Source organism: Cariama cristata, unplaced genomic scaffold, assembly GCF_000690535.1.
Source record: "Cariama cristata isolate BGI_N322 unplaced genomic scaffold, ASM69053v1 scaffold12222, whole genome shotgun sequence".
In the NCBI taxonomy this organism is placed as follows: domain Eukaryota; kingdom Metazoa; phylum Chordata; class Aves; order Cariamiformes; family Cariamidae; genus Cariama; species Cariama cristata.
The window spans coordinates 49,892-66,966 of record NW_009604472.1 but is presented as its reverse complement, the minus strand read 5'-3'; the positions used below and the strand labels follow the sequence as shown (position 1 = coordinate 66,966).

Here is a 17,075-nt window from a genome sequence, read left to right as displayed (position 1 = left end):
CCCTATTCCAAAGTAATATGTTAATAGACATTTTTTTAAAAAGCTAAGCAAAACTGAAATAGGAATGTATTTGTTCACTTGATTTGAAGTTAATTACATTATTTTGGGGAATTATTTACATCAGTAGGTGATTACGCATTAATAGTGAGTATTAATATGATTTTAGTCTGCTATTTTTTGGATTTTGATGGCTATGGATGCCTTTAAGCATGTAAAGAAATAAATCAAGGTACATATGTAAATTATTTTTATTTCTTTTTTTCAAGGAAAATTAATACAAGCATCAATGTTAATGCAGCATAAAGTTTGCTTCTATACACAGATAAAATCCTGAAAAAAATTTTTGCTTTGGAATAGCCTTCTTAAATCAAAATGCTGTAAGAATAAAATGGAGGAATACTGGCACTATATTCTCTTAGAGCTCCATATACTTTGCAATTAAACTGGGGAAGGGAGAAAAATCTCTTTCTCTCTAATTCACACAGACACACATGGAGCCAAACCAATGGGGGAAATAAAATGAAGAGGAAAAACCTTTCCCTCTTCTCTCCACTCAGCTCTGCACTATTTACACGTGTGAGTGGTGATAGGCCTGTAAGAAATGAGCAGTTGAACCCGCCTCTTCACTCTCTATAGACGGCAGAAAGTGTACATCAAGTGATTCAATTTAGCACTTGGGCTAAACTACACATTATAGTTTGCACACTAAAATTGCCTTGCAAAATTCTTGACTTCCAAATTTCCTGACTTCTGGGTGTTTATAATACTAGCCCCAAAGACAAGAGAGATTCATATATACTCTAAGTGTAAGGACCTCATTAGAATGAATAACTTTAAAGTTGAGATTAAAATTATATCAACATATGAAAACAACTTTTGTAGCTAAGTTACAGTCTTCTCTTACTACAGTGAAATTACTTAACTTTCCTAGAAGAGTTTCTGAAGCCTAAAATATTTCTGTATTTCAGACCACACTATCATATTAATACTCACCCTGTGTTTAAAATGTGTTGTGCTGTCATCAGACACATAGGCAAAATAGCATTTTGCTGTGTTCAGCTGAAGAATTTGAGTGTATTTAGTCAGTATCTTCATGTTAATGTAACAATGTTTGCATTGTTTGCTTTAGAAAACAATAATTCATCAGTATTTATTTACTATGTGCTGCTTGTACGTCCTTTGTGTTATTCTCTATTAAAAATACCTGCCTTTTGAAAGGAGGCCTTTGGACTTCTAGACCTTGTACATGTTCATATACATGCATATTAAAATAATATCAGGGATAGGAACAAAATTCTAGACACTGTTCTTTCTAAAGGAAGATGGACCTGTGGGGGACATAGATCTGTTACAGCAGAATCCATAGAGGAAAGCCTTTTTGAATGCCCGTTTTCTAGGCACACCAGGGAATCTGTCACTGTTTATCCTTCTTTGAACATTTGTGTCAATGTAACGAGCAAACCAGTGACAAATTTAGGCAATAGCAACAAAGAATGACAAAATGGTGATATTTTCTGAGTGGGGAGAAGGGACAGAAGGAAAAAGATACGTTATTAGTAGAGTCTATTCCTACATGTAGAAATAGGGTTGAAAATCCAAAGTTTGAATTTTGCCTGAATTCACTTTAAACTAGATTGTCTGGCCTGCCGAGAAAAAAAAAATCTCTCATAAATGCAGAGATTGAATAATAACTTTAGTGCAGCATTATCTGCAATGGGTTCAAATCTTAAACGAGTTCAAGTGAAATTTGCATTTGAATGAGGGAGATTTGTGTCTGATGGCTGTCTGTCTTTGGGAACAAAATAAGTGAGATTTAGGCAAAGGTCTACCTAAGTTTACCACCCTTAATGTAGTTTCAGTTGGGCTACATAGGATCCTTTTGCTCACTAGAGATACACAAGTGACTTTTTCCTGAAGTTCTTTCATTACTTTCAGTATCTTGTTAATGTTAACTTCTTAATATGAAATGCTTGTATAACTCCACTGTTTTGCACTTTTGTCATTCAGATCTCTGTAGATACAGCCCACGGTTACGCTCCTCGAGCTATTGACATGAGCAATGTCACCCTCTCCAGAGACTTACATGTAAGTCAGAAACACTTAATATGCCTACTCTTTTTTTACAATTTAATTTTTTATTTTCTGCTAGTTTATTTTAAACAAATCTGGTACCTAATGTTACTTTCTTTGATATGCTTTGATTTTGGTTTGGTTTTTTTGATTTTGGTTTGGGTTTTTTTTTTGTCTTTTTCATGAGTGCTCTTTGATCCTCTGTTGCGTTAAAAAACATGGTTCATGTTGAAAAGTTTCATTTTTTTTTAGTCCTGGATTGATTTTCCCAGCTCTCTTTGCAAACATCTGTCATTTTGAAGGCAATCCTGTTTAGAAGAACTTGCAGCATCAGGTTTTTTCTGTTTATCATTCATTTCTCCACCATCTTCCCCAAAAATTTTGTCATTGCTCTTTTTTCTAAACTGAAGAAATAAGAATCAGGAACCGTTGTCACAACAGATATGAGAAGAGAGAATGAAGATTTTGGGGGGTAGGATTTTGAAAGATCTACTAATAGATTACTGTTATTTGGAACAACATTTTTTAGTTGATGAACAAATGATTTTTCTGTCTTCGGAGCGTTAGGGTTGTTTTATGGTGTTTGTTGGAGTACAGTGCTAGTTTTTATAGTCTCTAATTTACTGTGGGTATGCTTACATTACTATGTAGGCATACACTGGATGATAGTTTTAAATTAGTTAGCATGAGTGTTTGTACCAGTCTAGTGACGGCAACATGGCATTCAAAACTGGCTACAAAAACTCCTGAAACACAGGGTTAAGTTTGCCTGTACTGAACTCTGTCATAGTGCAGAGAAACAAGCAGCAGTAGTAAAGTTATTGGCTAATTGAACAGTATATACTATACTGTGCCTCTGATCACATTCTCACACTGGATTTCCCCTCCTTGATTCTTGTCTTGTAGTTTCTAGTTTTATATCTCTAACCATTGTAGATCGCTGATAAGCTTTGCAGTAATAAGGCTTTGCTGCCAATTAACTATCATACTTGAGTGAAAACATTCAGTAGATTGCTGATCATTCCAAAGAGTTAATAAAATTGATAATTGTATAACACTACTTCTATCATCATACTCTCATCTTAAACTGATGGAACAGCTTCATTATAATTACATCAATTATAATTACGTCATTTAACATTTGTATGTACTCAATGTAGCCAAAAGACTGTGCAGACTTTGTTTAATGCTCATGAAACAACTCATGGTGTGAGCATCATCATAGTCTTATGATGCAGTAAACCAAACACAGGGAAAAGTAACCATCCTGTCACAAAGCACAGAAGAAATGGCATTAGAACTTCTGTTACTCCCTTGTTTACTCTTTTATGCTATACCCTCTACCATTTGTCATTAATTTTATTTCCTTTGTAGCCCTCAGCTATAAAGCAGAGCTGGTTGTCTTTATGGTTTATTTGTCCTTAATTATGAGGAGAGATCTTTGAAACCAGCTTCAAAACCTGGTATTTAAAAGCTAAGCAAATTTAATTAAAATGCAATTTCAGATATTAATTGTCCTGATACTGTCATTCAGAAAATATCCAAACATGTTGGGTATTAATGAGATCCGAGTTTTAAAAATGAACTGTATGTAATTTTGAACTTTATTTTTTTAAAGGTTAAATATCTTTAAAGTTGGAGTTCAGGGTTAGATTATTCAACCTTGTTTTAAATTGCTGGGAAAAGTTAGTTGCTTTGATCAAAGTTGGTTGTTTTGGTTTTGTTTTGTTGTTTGTTTTTTTTTTAACTAGTACATGAGAATTAGTGCTATTTGATGTTTACATCATCCTGTGCATATACTGTGCTAGCAAGGATTAGGACCATGTCTGAAACTGTAAGCCTGGGAAATACTTCTCATTTTGGTCTTAAGTGGTCACCTGGTCACATCCTGGCTCCATGAGTAGCTAGGTCTTGCTCTGAGACCATCTTCATAGCACCCTGCTTTCCAAGGAAACAAAAGCCAGACTACACTACATTCTTCCAAGGTTCTAATCTGGATTATCAAAACACCAAGACCAGAGTGTGCATGATAGAAGGCATCTACCACAGGAGAGATATGTGTAATAACGTGTCCACTGGAGAAAAGTTTATGAAACAAATTGTCCTATAGACAAACAAGATATGGCTGAAAAGTTTCTAGTTGTTACCTGAATTCATTCGTATTCTTACAAATAAAGAAGTTGGTATTCAGAAATACTGGTTACTCAAAACCCTTATTGAAGATGAGAAGAATGTTTCTGTAGGTCCATGAAAGAAGTGAAAAGTGAAATCTACAGAAAATGCCACCACTGCGTACAACTACAGGGTATACAATCAGGAGGACAGGAGAGGTGGGTTTAAAAAGTTGTTTCATGTTGAAATAGTAGTTCCTACTAGTTAGAGACTGGAGAGCTTGTCTGTGTTTTGCTTAGTTTGGGGTCTAGCTTCTAGTTTACCAGTCTGAAAGAGTTTGTTTTGCAGGAAGACTTTGCTTATCTATTGTGCACACTGGAGGAGAATTTCATACTGAATAAAAAATTTGCTGCATCTATGGAGTCCCTGGGAAAATGGTTGGTGCTTTTAACAGCGTGCTCACACAAATGAGTATCCACCTCGACCAGGCTATATCCATGGGTTTACAGTCAATCTGCTGCAGCCAGCAGGAACAATGTTGATTCAGTCCTCTGGCTTGCTGTTCTTTGTTTCCCTTACCAGGGCCTTCCAGGGTTCTTGCTGGCATTGTTTTGAGAATCAAGTCACCATTTGACACCCCAGTAGTCTTTCCAGACTATGCTCCCCTTTGTGGTTCCTCCTTTTTCATATTAACAGTTTTCTCTTTATCACCAGGTTCCTAATTCTTATACGTATACCAATCCTGCACAAATGCTATATCATAATTTTTCAATAAAAACTCTTGTTTTCGGTGAACCATTACAGTGTAATTGTATTGAACCTCCCAGAGAACAAAACTTGTTATTTTATATCAACCAAAAAATTGTCCTTCTTGGGGGTTAACCATTGCTACAGGTATCACTAAGCTCTCCATTTTCCTAAGGCTATGGCTGAGATGATGGCTGAAAACTACCATAATATATGGGCAAAGAAAAAGAAAATGGAGCTTGAAGCAAAAGGTAATATTAACTATAGGTATTTACAGTATTTTAAGTTCTCTATGATTAGCTTAAGTCATGTATTTGAGAAAACATTGGGGGGAAAAAAAAGGAACAAAGTCTCTATTCTTAGTTAAATATTGTATGATTTTTAGTGCCTGGAAGTTTTTATAGTACTGAGTGTACTGTTGAAGTAGTTTACCAATTCAAATATATCAAAGGAAGAGAAGTCAAAGCTTCTAAATAAATTTAAGCTACATTAATACATTTTCCTTCCAGCATTAATCTTTCAGACTATTGCCCAGTGGGCTCTGATTTCATTTGAATTTCTTCTTTTATTGCAGGTAGATCTGAAAGGGTTTTTACTAAGAAATGCGCATATCATGTACTGAACTGACAAGCAGATAAACCTAGAGCAAATTCTTGATTCCATATAAAAATTGCATGTGCTCCATGATCTCTGCTTCCCTAAATGTCAAATTTTGTCATGTATTGTGTAACTTACTGTTTTTCCTCTGTGTTAAAATAATTTTGTGTTAAAGCTAAATTTTTTTTTGTACGGATAACATTATATTTGCACATGGAAGAAACAATATTTGGAGAAACAGCAAGTTCTCATTTGCAAATGACCAAAGCTAGGGTTTTGTCTTATCTGAAGGTGTCAAGTCTAATTGTATGCACCAAACTTGACCTTTTTGGTTTTTAATTGTATCCTTGCTTTTTTATTAGTTCTGAGCTTCCAGCAAAGGTACAGTAGTTAAGGTTTTATGAAAAAGTAAAGTTCCATTTGGAAGTGCCTTTAATAAATCACTATGAGTTTCCATGCCTTTAATTATATTTCCCTTTAATACAGCTTTTATTTTAATTTTTATAACTTTTTTTTTAGAAAAAAAACTTTCTTCAGGATAAGTAGCCACAAGATGGACTAAGTTCAGGAAATTGTAGGCTGCAGGATCTACTGTATTTGGCAGCTTTGAAAGCAGATATTTACCTCTGAGCAGCACTTCCATGAAAACCCTGTATAGTATTTGTAGCATTGTGCAAAGGAGCATAGTAGTGAGAAGGCTGGCGGGGGCTATAGGGAATGAAGTAGAGGCGTAAAATGGCGAATTTTTTCATTTGAAAAGTAGATGTATTTGTCAGCTGAGTAAAACCTGGCCCTCAAGAGTGTGATGCTTTTCCTCCAGTATATGCATATGCTAGTCTTGAAATACTTTTTTATATATATGTAAAGAACAGAACAATAATGCAGACTTCAGATACAGAATACTCCTATTTTTCACTGAAGGCTTTTCACATACACAAGTATATTCACCACCTGAAAACTCCAAGTGTCATTCCCCTCCATTGAATATTTTGCACGTATTAATTGTAACTGAATGATCTAGTATAGTCTTACTGACTTCCTTAGATAGGGCATGTGTGCTTACTATGCTTCTATGCATTTTTGCATGTTTGTCTTCAGCTGTAATAAGGTGGAATGAGATCATATTTGTGATAATAGAATAAAATCCAATCAGTGCAATGGCAAAGGCTGTACTTCCTAAAAAACCCAACCCAACCAACCAACCAAAAAAACCCATCAGACTTGCTCACTAGGTTACCATTTTGCGTGTACTTAAACGGATTCAGGCAGGACTAATGGAAAATTTTAGAATATATGCCTTTCAAAATCACCTATGAATATGTCTCCAATATTTTCTAGAGGGAATTTGTTCCTTTTTTTTTAATATTACTAGTGACTTGCTGTAGTATTTTTTCTGAGATAAGTCTGATCATTATCCTTACAATTTCCTGGGGTTTCTTAGCAAATATCATAGGAATTTATTGTGTTCTGCTATATGATGGTGATTTTAGAAGGTGAAATCCTAAGAAAGTTGCTTTTTGTGCAGATATTTATATTAATAATAGCAACTTTATTTTCCTGCCCAATTTACTATCTACATTCAGAGAGGTATCGATACATCAGCTATTTGTAAGCAACACAAATGCTGTTTATTCTGTTTACCTCTCTGTTTTGGCACCATTCTTTTGATCAGATTGGACTGTTGTCTGAACCACATTTGAATAATGTAGTCTAATTTTTTTGTCTTTAATATATTATTATAAAGTAGAACTGTATCAATTTCATATATTTTTAGATATGCATGTATCTTGCTAAATTCCATGAACCCTTTTTGCTGTCATCAGAATGTTTAAAAGCAGGACTCTGTTTTTATATGTTTATATATTTGTTTATGTCTTGGTTTTGTTATGAAATGATGTGTTATTTACTGAAATATTTTCAGTTTCAGTAAATGAAATTGTAATTATAGTACAGATTCATAACAGTTACTCACTTTTTTCTTCTTTAAGAGTTTTTGCCATAGGTTCAACATATTTATCTAGTACTTGCAGCAATTGATTATGTTAGAACTATGTTTGCAGCCAGGTCTAAAGTTTCTATCTGAATATTTTTTAGGTTTGTGTAAAGAAACAGAAAAGTGCATTGTTGTTATTTCAGACTAGATTTTACTGTAGCATACTATGTATTATTATTACAGTGCTTTTACAGACTGGGACTTACCATGTCGACAGATAACTCCTTAACTGCTCTTTAATTCTCTTGATGTTCTATAGTAGGAGGAGGCAACCATCCTCTTCTTGTTCCTTATGATACGCTCACAGCCAAAGAAAAAGCCAAGGACAGAGAAAAAGCACAGGATATTCTGAAATTTCTACAGATTAATGGATATGTTGTCTCCAGGTAATTCTCTCCTCGGTATTAGTTCAGTATTAGTGTCACAGAAGGTTTGTAATACTCCTCAGTAGCCCGTGGTTTTTGTTTTTTTTTTTTTCCTTTCTTCAATTTGAAGAAAATTCTGTGGTCATTTTTAGATTTCAGTACCTGGGAGTAAGGAGGAGCTCCTTCATATAGAGCACTGTAAGGAAAAAATGAATGATGGAGTTAGCAGCAGGGTTTTCGGAAGGCACAAGCAGAGTTCCCCAGAATCTCTGCGTGTCTTCTGCCCCTCCTCTCTACGTTGCAGCATGGCTTTTCTTTCTGTCTCCGTACATGCAACTGTTAGTAAACTTGTTAATTTTCTACAGGTGGTAGAATTATTAAGTCTTCATTAAACAATCCACAGTGTAAAGGTAATAATAGTGAATAAATGTAGTAATCAACAGAACATTCATAATTCAGTACTTAGGCTGTTCTCTGCGGAACAACATGCATCACAGTGTAAAGGTAATAATAGTGAATAAATGTAGTAATCAACAGAACATTCATAATTCAGTACTTAGACAGGCTGTTCTCTGCGGAATAACATGCATAATTCCTTTTGGTTTTAATATGACATATTTACCTACTAAATGCAGCGTGCATAGAATTTTAATTAAATTGGAGGCTTGTCTGCCTCATCAGCATAGCTTAGGAAATGTGAGTCACTAGGAAAGGCTGAAAGTGTATCTCAGATTTGTATGACTTGAACATTAGTAAGTGAATGAAACAGGCAAAGATGGATTTAAGTAATCATTATGAATTAATTAGCCTAGCACATCTACTTAAAATCTGCCTACTTCCTTTCTTTTATATCACATATGACATTCAGCCCTTTTATAGAGTCCCACAGCTCATCTAATAATTCTAGGTAAAATCTTGCAGGGTAGCTGGAATAATTCAATTTACTTCCCTTCAATAAAGAAGGATGTCAGTCAGCAAAGGTTTCTTTTCTCATCCCCTGCCAGAATGACAAAAGGCTTCTCAGCTGTATTCAAGGTTACACATTGCTTTCTGACTAATCCTTTTCATTTGTGTCTAACTTAAACACTAACTTAAAGTGATTTTGGTTTTTGGAGGAGTGGAAGGCTGAAAGGATGGCAAGATAATTGTTAACTTGGACACAGCCATCATCTAGTAAATAGTTCCTGCTGCATCTACATCCTCCTGTGCTAGTCAAATGCAGGTCTTTCTATCAAGTTCAGCTCAATGTACCTGCTGCTCCTGGGACCACTGTGCTGTCAAAACAAGCAAGCATCTGATTCATGTTTTTCTTTGGTCTACTTCCTGCTTGACTTTCTGTCACATATACCGTGCATACATTTATTTCCAGTCTTTTATTTGACAGTGACCATTCTAGTCTAGTGTACCCTCATACAGACTGGGTTTGGGGAGGATACAAACACTTGCCCCCTGCCAAGCATGTGGCACTCAGTCACACGGCCTGTGACCCATCTTCCCACTCTGGCTACTGGTGCTGAGCTCCTCACTTGCCTTACTGTCCCCCCACATTAGCTGGTTTTTGGGACACACAGCATTCCCGCTTGGGACTCCTACTTGCTCACACCAAATCCACTCATGCCAGTCTCCTGCGGTAGCTGGCATTCTAGGCTCAAAGTTTGTAGGACCCAAGAGATGTTCCCAAAAGGTATGGCTTCTCCAACTACTGTTTCACTCCTCATTCACACCTGTTGCTGGCCCAGTGTCCACTCGTGCTGGTCTTGCCAGTAGCTGGCACTTACTCCTCGCAGCACACCCGTACACGTGGGATAGTGGGTGATATTACGGAGACAGGTAGTTAAGAAAGGATTTAATGAGATAGGACAGACTCTAGTGATGAGGTGCAGAGCTCAGCCTGATGACTGTATCGACAGGCCATGGTTTACATGTGACTGGCCCCTTTTATACCGCTTTTTGTCTTTTCTCCCCTTTGCTCTTCCTCGATCCCCCTCCCCTGCACATTCAGTCATTAGTTTGTGTAGTTCCAGTTTGAATATTCCAAATCCTCATGTTCTTTGTGTCCCCTCCTCTTAGGAGTTACAAAATCCAGGTGACCCTCTCCAAAGTTCTGTCTGAAGTCTCTTAATGGCCTGTTAATTAGTAACTGGAGACTTCTGGTCTCCAGCATTGTCTCCTTTATCCCTTGTCTGCCACATTTGTGTCTCTGTGGGTTCTTGTTTATGACTTCCCTCTTATTGTGCCCTTTTGCATTGAGAAGGTCCTTGATCAGATAACCTTAATGAAGCAGACACCTGTACACTTGTACCCTTACAAGTATCAGCTGACAAAGCTGCTTTAGTTCCAGAATCTATTTTTCTGAAACGGAATCCTACCATCATCAATGTTCTAATTTAAAGCAGAAATGTGCACTACACAACCAGTTATATTCAATAGGTGCACTTTTTAAACTTGCAAAATAACTGAGTACTAATGTACTTGGTGCCTCTGACAGTTGGGTGACTGACTCCCTTGCTGGTTAAGCACAGCTTCTTCATGTGCCATCGTTAAAGTCCTGATTCTGCAGAATCAGGGCTCATGTCATTGCCAACTTGTTGCTAGCAGACATCAGCCCACATCATGGAACCACCCTCTGCAGATTCATACTTGTTGAAAGAAGATCTGCTTTTCATATCAGACTAGTAACTATATTGGAGCATACTGGAAAAGGTAAACTGCTCCATCACTTTGTTTTGGTATTCCCCTGATTTTTCACAAATGCTCCATCACTATTCACAGTTTTACCACTACAGACTTTTGGGGAAAGGTCTTAATCAGGGAGACTAGATTTGCTTCTGGTTTGATTGTTTAAATCAAAGTATTTTGGCAGTTTCAAAACTCCCTCACCCAATGCCTTATAAGTAAGGGAAAGAAATTACAATGATACGGGATTAATCTGATTGACTAGTCTCATTTTTCTGTAACCTTCTACTTGGGAAATCTGAGTTGTATCTTAAATTGCTCAAAAACTAAATAAGCTTAAGAGTACTGTTTACTTCAAATACAGAACAATTCTTATGTTAGTAAGCAGTTAATCATTACTAGAGAAAATAGCATTGGACTACATGGAGAGGTAAGACTGCTTTGAGTCCTTCTGCATCTGTGAAAATTGACTTGCTTCTTTTTACAGAGGACTTAAGGACCTAGAATTAGACACACCTTCCATTGAGAAACGCTTTGCCTACAGTTTCCTTCAGCAGCTTATAAGATATGTGGATGAAGCCCATCAGTACATTCTGGAGTTTGGTATAGTATTCCTTGTGCATTTTCTTAAGAGTTATTAACTAAGATGTTTGATATTATAGAAACAACTAGAAAATTTCCAAAAAAATGACACATTCTTGGACTACGAGTTTTCCCTCTAGTTTCCTATAGTTGATGAAGGTGATGAATTTTGGAAAGTTATGTAGTTCCCATATTCATTCCAGTTTCCCATATTCATTCATCGGATCAAAAGTGTTCAGCCAAAATTTATGACTTTCATTCTTTGAAAAAGAAAATTAGCTGCCCCCTTGTATTTATGCACAAATTGATAATCTCACATGTGCATGTTAATATTTACTGTTCACATCTAATCCCTTTTCCACAAAGCAAATTAAACCAGTCATTTCTACCATTCTGAAATTTTCTCTGGAGCAGGAAGTTAAGTAGGGAAACCTCTTTAACAAACTCTCACAATGGGAATGTTCTTTCACAAACACCCAGCATGTGTTTCATTCATAGTCAACAGTGCTATGAAGGAAAGGATTTAACTGATCTGGTCAGATGCAGCTTTTGTGTGACCATGGGAGTTGCAATGCCACATGACATACACCGTGCCTCATATCTGGGCATAGGTGCTATAATTGACAGTGTTAATGGCAGGAACAGCAGGGAGATTGAATAAATCAATGCTATTCAAAAGCCTATCTCCTTTAAAAGTGGAAATTATGAAATTTATGAATTATTATATGCCATGGTTAGTTACAGTAGCAAAAATCTGGCCTTGGTAACTCATTGGGTTACTTCTGCTGCTAATGCCTCATTATCATGGCTTCATTCTACTTAGTTTTATAGATTTGGCATAACTACAAGAATGATAATGAATAAATACTGAAACACTGGAAACGCTGGTGGAACAAATGCCATTCATGTCCCTCAATGGATTAGTAAAAGGAAGATGATAAATAAAGGATAAATAGACTAGGAGATGTACCAGATTATGTCTCTAAAGAGTATTTGATTTTTGTAGTAATGGGGGAAATGAAGCAATTTTAATTTCCGTTGGGTAGTTCTGACCATTAATATCTTCTTTTAGACAAAGTCTACAAATGAGTAGTAATAATTTGACAGTTCTGTTTCTCCTGGAAATGACTGGAGAAAGTGTTCTATTAGAATCTGAGTTTAGGCTTCCAAATTGTCACCAATAACTAGAAGAATACAAACATACGACTGGATTTTCATCTCACGAAAATATCAGTATGTCTTTGGACTATGAGATGCCTACACTTTTATGAAGATTTAGATAATCATTCTTTGCACATTTTATTTGCTGTAACTTTTCTTCTCATTAGGTAGTCATAAAATGCCACTTTAACTAGTAAGTATACTGTTTGTGGTATCTTAAATCTACTTCTAAAGATGACGATTATTATTTGTTTATAGTGTACACTTTCTAAGAAAAATGCAAGGTAAACTGTAATTAGGATATATGACAGGGAGTTTAATTTTCTTTTCTCTGCAGATGGTGGCAGCAGAGGCAAAGGAGAGCACTTCCCATATGAACAAGAAATCAAGTTTTTTGCCAAAGTACAGTATATCTTTTCTGATTCTTTGTAAACTTAATAAGTAGTTGAAGTGAGAAAGTATTTGTTAGTGAACATGATTATTATTGTTATAGTTGCACTTTTCTGTGTTAAATTCTTTATTTTATTAATTAAAAACAATAGTAATAAAAATAGCTTGAAAACATTGTAGGATAAATTGAAAAAATTACAGGACTATATTCTTATTCTCATTATTTCCTTGCTCCATGATATGCAGCTACTCATATGATGTTATTCATAACCTCCCTACATTTTCTGTTTACTGGCTCTGCCTAATTCTGAAGATTTTTCTCTTTTATTATATTCAAGCAGATGAATTAACACAGCTATGTATCTGTCAGTGTCACCTTCCTTATTTCTTTCCTTGTGTTAAAACCATGCTGATGTCTCCATCAGAATCAGAGGATGGCTGAGGTTGGAAGGGTCCTTTGGAGGTCATCTAGGCTATCTTCACTGCTCAAGCAGGGTCACCTACAGCAGGTTGCCCAGGACCATGTCTGGATGGCTTTTGAATATCTCCAAGGATGGAGACTCCGCAATCTCTCTGGGCAACCCTTGCCAGTGCTCAGTCACCCTCACAGTAGAAAAAGTGTTTCCTCATGGTCAGAGGGAACCTACTGTATTTCAGTTTGTGCCCATTGACTCTGGTCCTTTCATGGGCCACAACTGAAAAGAGCCTGGCTGCCTCTTCTTTAGACTCTCCCTTCAGATATCTATACACATTATTGAGATCCTCCCTGAACCTTCTCTTCTCCATGCTAAAGAGTCCCAGCTCCCTCAATCTCTGCTCATTTGAAAGGTCCCCTAGTTCCTTAATCATCTTTGTGGCCCTTCACTGGACTCTCTCTCCAGTATGTCCATGTTTCGATTGTACTGGGGAGCCCAGAACCAGGCACAGCACTTCAGATGTGGCCTCACCAGTGCTGGGTAGAGAGAAAGAATCACCTCCCTGGACGTGCTGACAACGCCCTGTCTAATGCAAGCCAGGACGCTGTTGGCTGCCCTTCCAGTGAGGGTGCATTGCTGGCTCATGGTCAGTTTACTGTCCACTGAGACCCACTGGTCCTTCTCTGCAAAGCTGCTTTCCAGCTAGTGAGCCCTCCATAAGCAAATAATAAGCGAAGGCAGCTGTTTGTAGCATTTTCTAACCCCGATATCCTTGCAGTAAATTGTAATCTCAATATCTTAAAGTACTTCCATGCGGTACTTTTGCCAAGTTCATTGACTCAGAAGCTAGTATTCCATCTTCTTTTGAACCATGTTCCAAAAAGGAAGCAATTTCAGATTTTCTTATTGGCTGTTTTTTCTTATTGGCTATTTATTTTGGATCTCCTCCTGGCTAACACCTAAGTAATAGTCACCACATGAAGTAAACAGGAAAACTTCTGTGGACAAGCCCTTAATGAGTGAGGATGGTTTATTTGATAGCATCTAGAGTTAAGTGCTGTTAGTGTGCTGACAATTGTAGGTGGATTTTTCTTAAACTTAGGTTAAAAGGCATGAACAGCAATAGTTTTGTCTGGATATGTGGTACTGGAAAAATCTTAAATTGTGAGATAAAATGAAATTACACTTTCTACTTTGTCTCCTCCTAAAAAACCCCACAGATCAAGTCCCAGATATAATGTATCTTTTTTTCTGCTGCCTTTACTGATGACATTTTAAGTGCCTTGAATACTAAATAAATTCAAAGAGGAATAGACATTAAAGGAAAATACATAGAGATTTTAAAACAGAAAATGTATTTGAAATCTCTTGTCTTTAGTTGTGACTTACAAAGAGTAATACAGAACACAGTAAAGAAAGCCCTGAGATAACCACTTCTTTCTGATGTAATTTCAGGTTGTGCTCCCTTTGATTGATCAGTATTTTAAAAATCATCGCCTGTATTTCTTATCTGCAGCAAGTAGGCCTCTCAGCAGTGGAGGCCATGCCTCTAATAAGGAGAAAGAAATGGTGACAAGGTAAAACTTAAGATAATATTAATGTGTATCCCTTTGTGTGTTTGTCTTTAAACAGCAGCAGTTGATTGAGGGAAAGTGAGAAATGGGAGGCAGAGAAATATTTTTATGAACACGCAAATTAAACTTTTTTCACTTTCTTTTCCTGTTAGGAAAATTCATTGTCTAAAATGAAGAAAGGAGTTATGATTATATGCTCTGGTAGTGGTGATGATTTTAGCCTGCAGGGAACTTAAATTTAGCATTATGTGCAACAATACATCGGTTGCACAGTCTGTGGTGCAGGCTATACAGTTGCATATCAATTTTCGCTGTTGGAAATACTGAAATCATTATTCCTGCAAAATTTTCTGGTAGATTTAAAAGTCAAACTTATTTATAACTGAGTTTCAGTAAGTATCATTATTACTGTCCACCATAAGAAGTAAAAATGGGAGTGTTGCATTCTTTCTGCTCTTTGGTTTTCTAAATAATAATAAAAGTAGCAATGTGACAGAAATATCCACTTGATCCTTTCTCTGAAGTTATCAATTTTTAGATCATCTCTCTAAGATATGTTTTCACTTAATTTCCCATATTCCCATATTTCCCATTTAGTAAGGTAGACTACAAGCTTCACACAGGACCTATTGCATACCTGTAATGTATAGGTGTCATGGTTGCCTTCTTGGCTGTTATTGGGTACTGACGCATGCAAAAGTGAATTGCTGTTATTTGAGGCTGACAGCCAATTGGTGGTCATACAGACATGCGGGGTTTGCAAGGCTGTGTGAATGATGAGTAAAGTTTCTAGCAACAATACTAAGCATAAGTAAGTAATGGCTGTCTTGACCCTGTGTCATCTCATGGACTAATTTGATCTGGCAGCTTGGCTGAATGACATTCTTCAAAGAATTAAAAAACTCTATCAAAATGCATGCATCCAGATAATTTTCCACTCTATGAGCTGCTGTTTTTCTGCCTGTAATGTCCTGAATAACAATATTTTCACAGTTGTTAAGTCATGCCAATAAACCCCGTACTTCTGGAATGTCAAACATGGATATATCAGCTTACCTGCTGCATAGATTCAGGACTTCTGCAGATATGCTGTCTAGCTGCGTGAGTGAGATTCCTGAACATACAGCCCAGCAAAAGGATCAGAGCTGCTGCCATGCTTAATTGCGTTACCTTCCATCCAGGAGTGTCAGCCAAAGAGAAAACACATGCAAGGAAACTTTGGATGAATGATAGCTATAACAAGTGCTATTGAGCAGTTTACTTCTTAGTTTTGCAAAGATTATAGAAACTACATTATATAATCCGTTTCCTGAAGGGTTATTTTGGCCATTTTAATAGATTCCCAATATTTTTTGTGTTGTTTTTGGTTTTCCCCTACAGTATTGTAGGGAGTTTGCCAAAGGTAAATTTTGGATTTTCTGTTGAGTTTTCCCTTTAGATTTGTTTCAGTGCAACTTATAGGTGGGATTTCCTTCAAGCTAAGGGCAGTTCCTGGCTGTTTTCTTTTTCCAATGAAGATAAACTTGCATTCATTAAGCTATGGAAGAGTATAATTTTAGGTATTGGTAATGCAATGATAGTGTTAACAAGTGCAATAACCATTCTTTATTCAGCAAATACATTAAATCCAGACCTGTTTTGTGGGCAAATATGGGTCAGACCTCTTCCTGAAATGTGGTGGCATTATATTCCATCTTATTTATAACCAGCCTCTTCAGGATTGGGCTTTTTGCATTTCTCATCCATTAGACCATCTTACAAGTCCTTGCACTACTGCTGTTGTATAAAATTAGTTCTGGATGTCAAAGTACTGACCATTTGACCATTTTAATTTATGTATTTATTTAACCTGAACTAATTACACTGAAGATAGTAGGTTCAGTCGGACTTTGTGAAAACATAGCATCTGCTGAATGCTACGGTCAGTTGAGTAACATTTGTATGTTAGAAAATAAGATAGTTTGTGAGCTATTTCGTGTCTTCGTTAGAATGAACACAAGATTTATATGATGATAACATGCTTCTGTGTAGCTTTTCCTGTTGGACTGGGTGAACCAGGATCCTCATAAAAGAATGTATAGCATATGTCTGCCTCATGGAATAAAAAGTGAACAAAAATCCCTGAACATGCACCAAGCAGACTCATTTCTAAAACAGAGCAGTTGCTGTTGCTATAGTGGATCACTATGCAGTGTCTAATTAACTGGATTCAACACCACATTAACCTGGCCGTTCTGATTCTGGACATAAATGTTTCTGTTTGATACTATCTTCTTGTCTATTAATGGAACAACGGGTTCAGATCTCATCCATAAACTGTGCAGAAATGCTTATGGTATCTTTTGCTTTTAAATCAGAGTTGATAAATAGCATGTGTGCCTAATAATTAAAT

General features: G+C 36.5%; 1 protein-coding gene across 1 annotated transcript in view; it reads left to right on the top strand.

Moving 5' to 3' along the window:
• Positions 1-17,075, top strand: part of LOC104158080 (ryanodine receptor 2-like) — a gene marked incomplete at both ends in the record, with an annotated part of 71,141 nt that overhangs the window by 4,719 nt on the left and 49,347 nt on the right. Inside the window, 6 exons of the mRNA XM_009695639.1 lie at positions 2,008-2,085; positions 5,105-5,180; positions 7,779-7,905; positions 11,048-11,163; positions 12,641-12,705; positions 14,565-14,686. Coding sequence (XP_009693941.1) covers positions 2,008-2,085; positions 5,105-5,180; positions 7,779-7,905; positions 11,048-11,163; positions 12,641-12,705; positions 14,565-14,686 — 584 coding nt within the window. The remainder of the gene's footprint in view (positions 1-2,007; positions 2,086-5,104; positions 5,181-7,778; positions 7,906-11,047; positions 11,164-12,640; positions 12,706-14,564; positions 14,687-17,075) is intronic.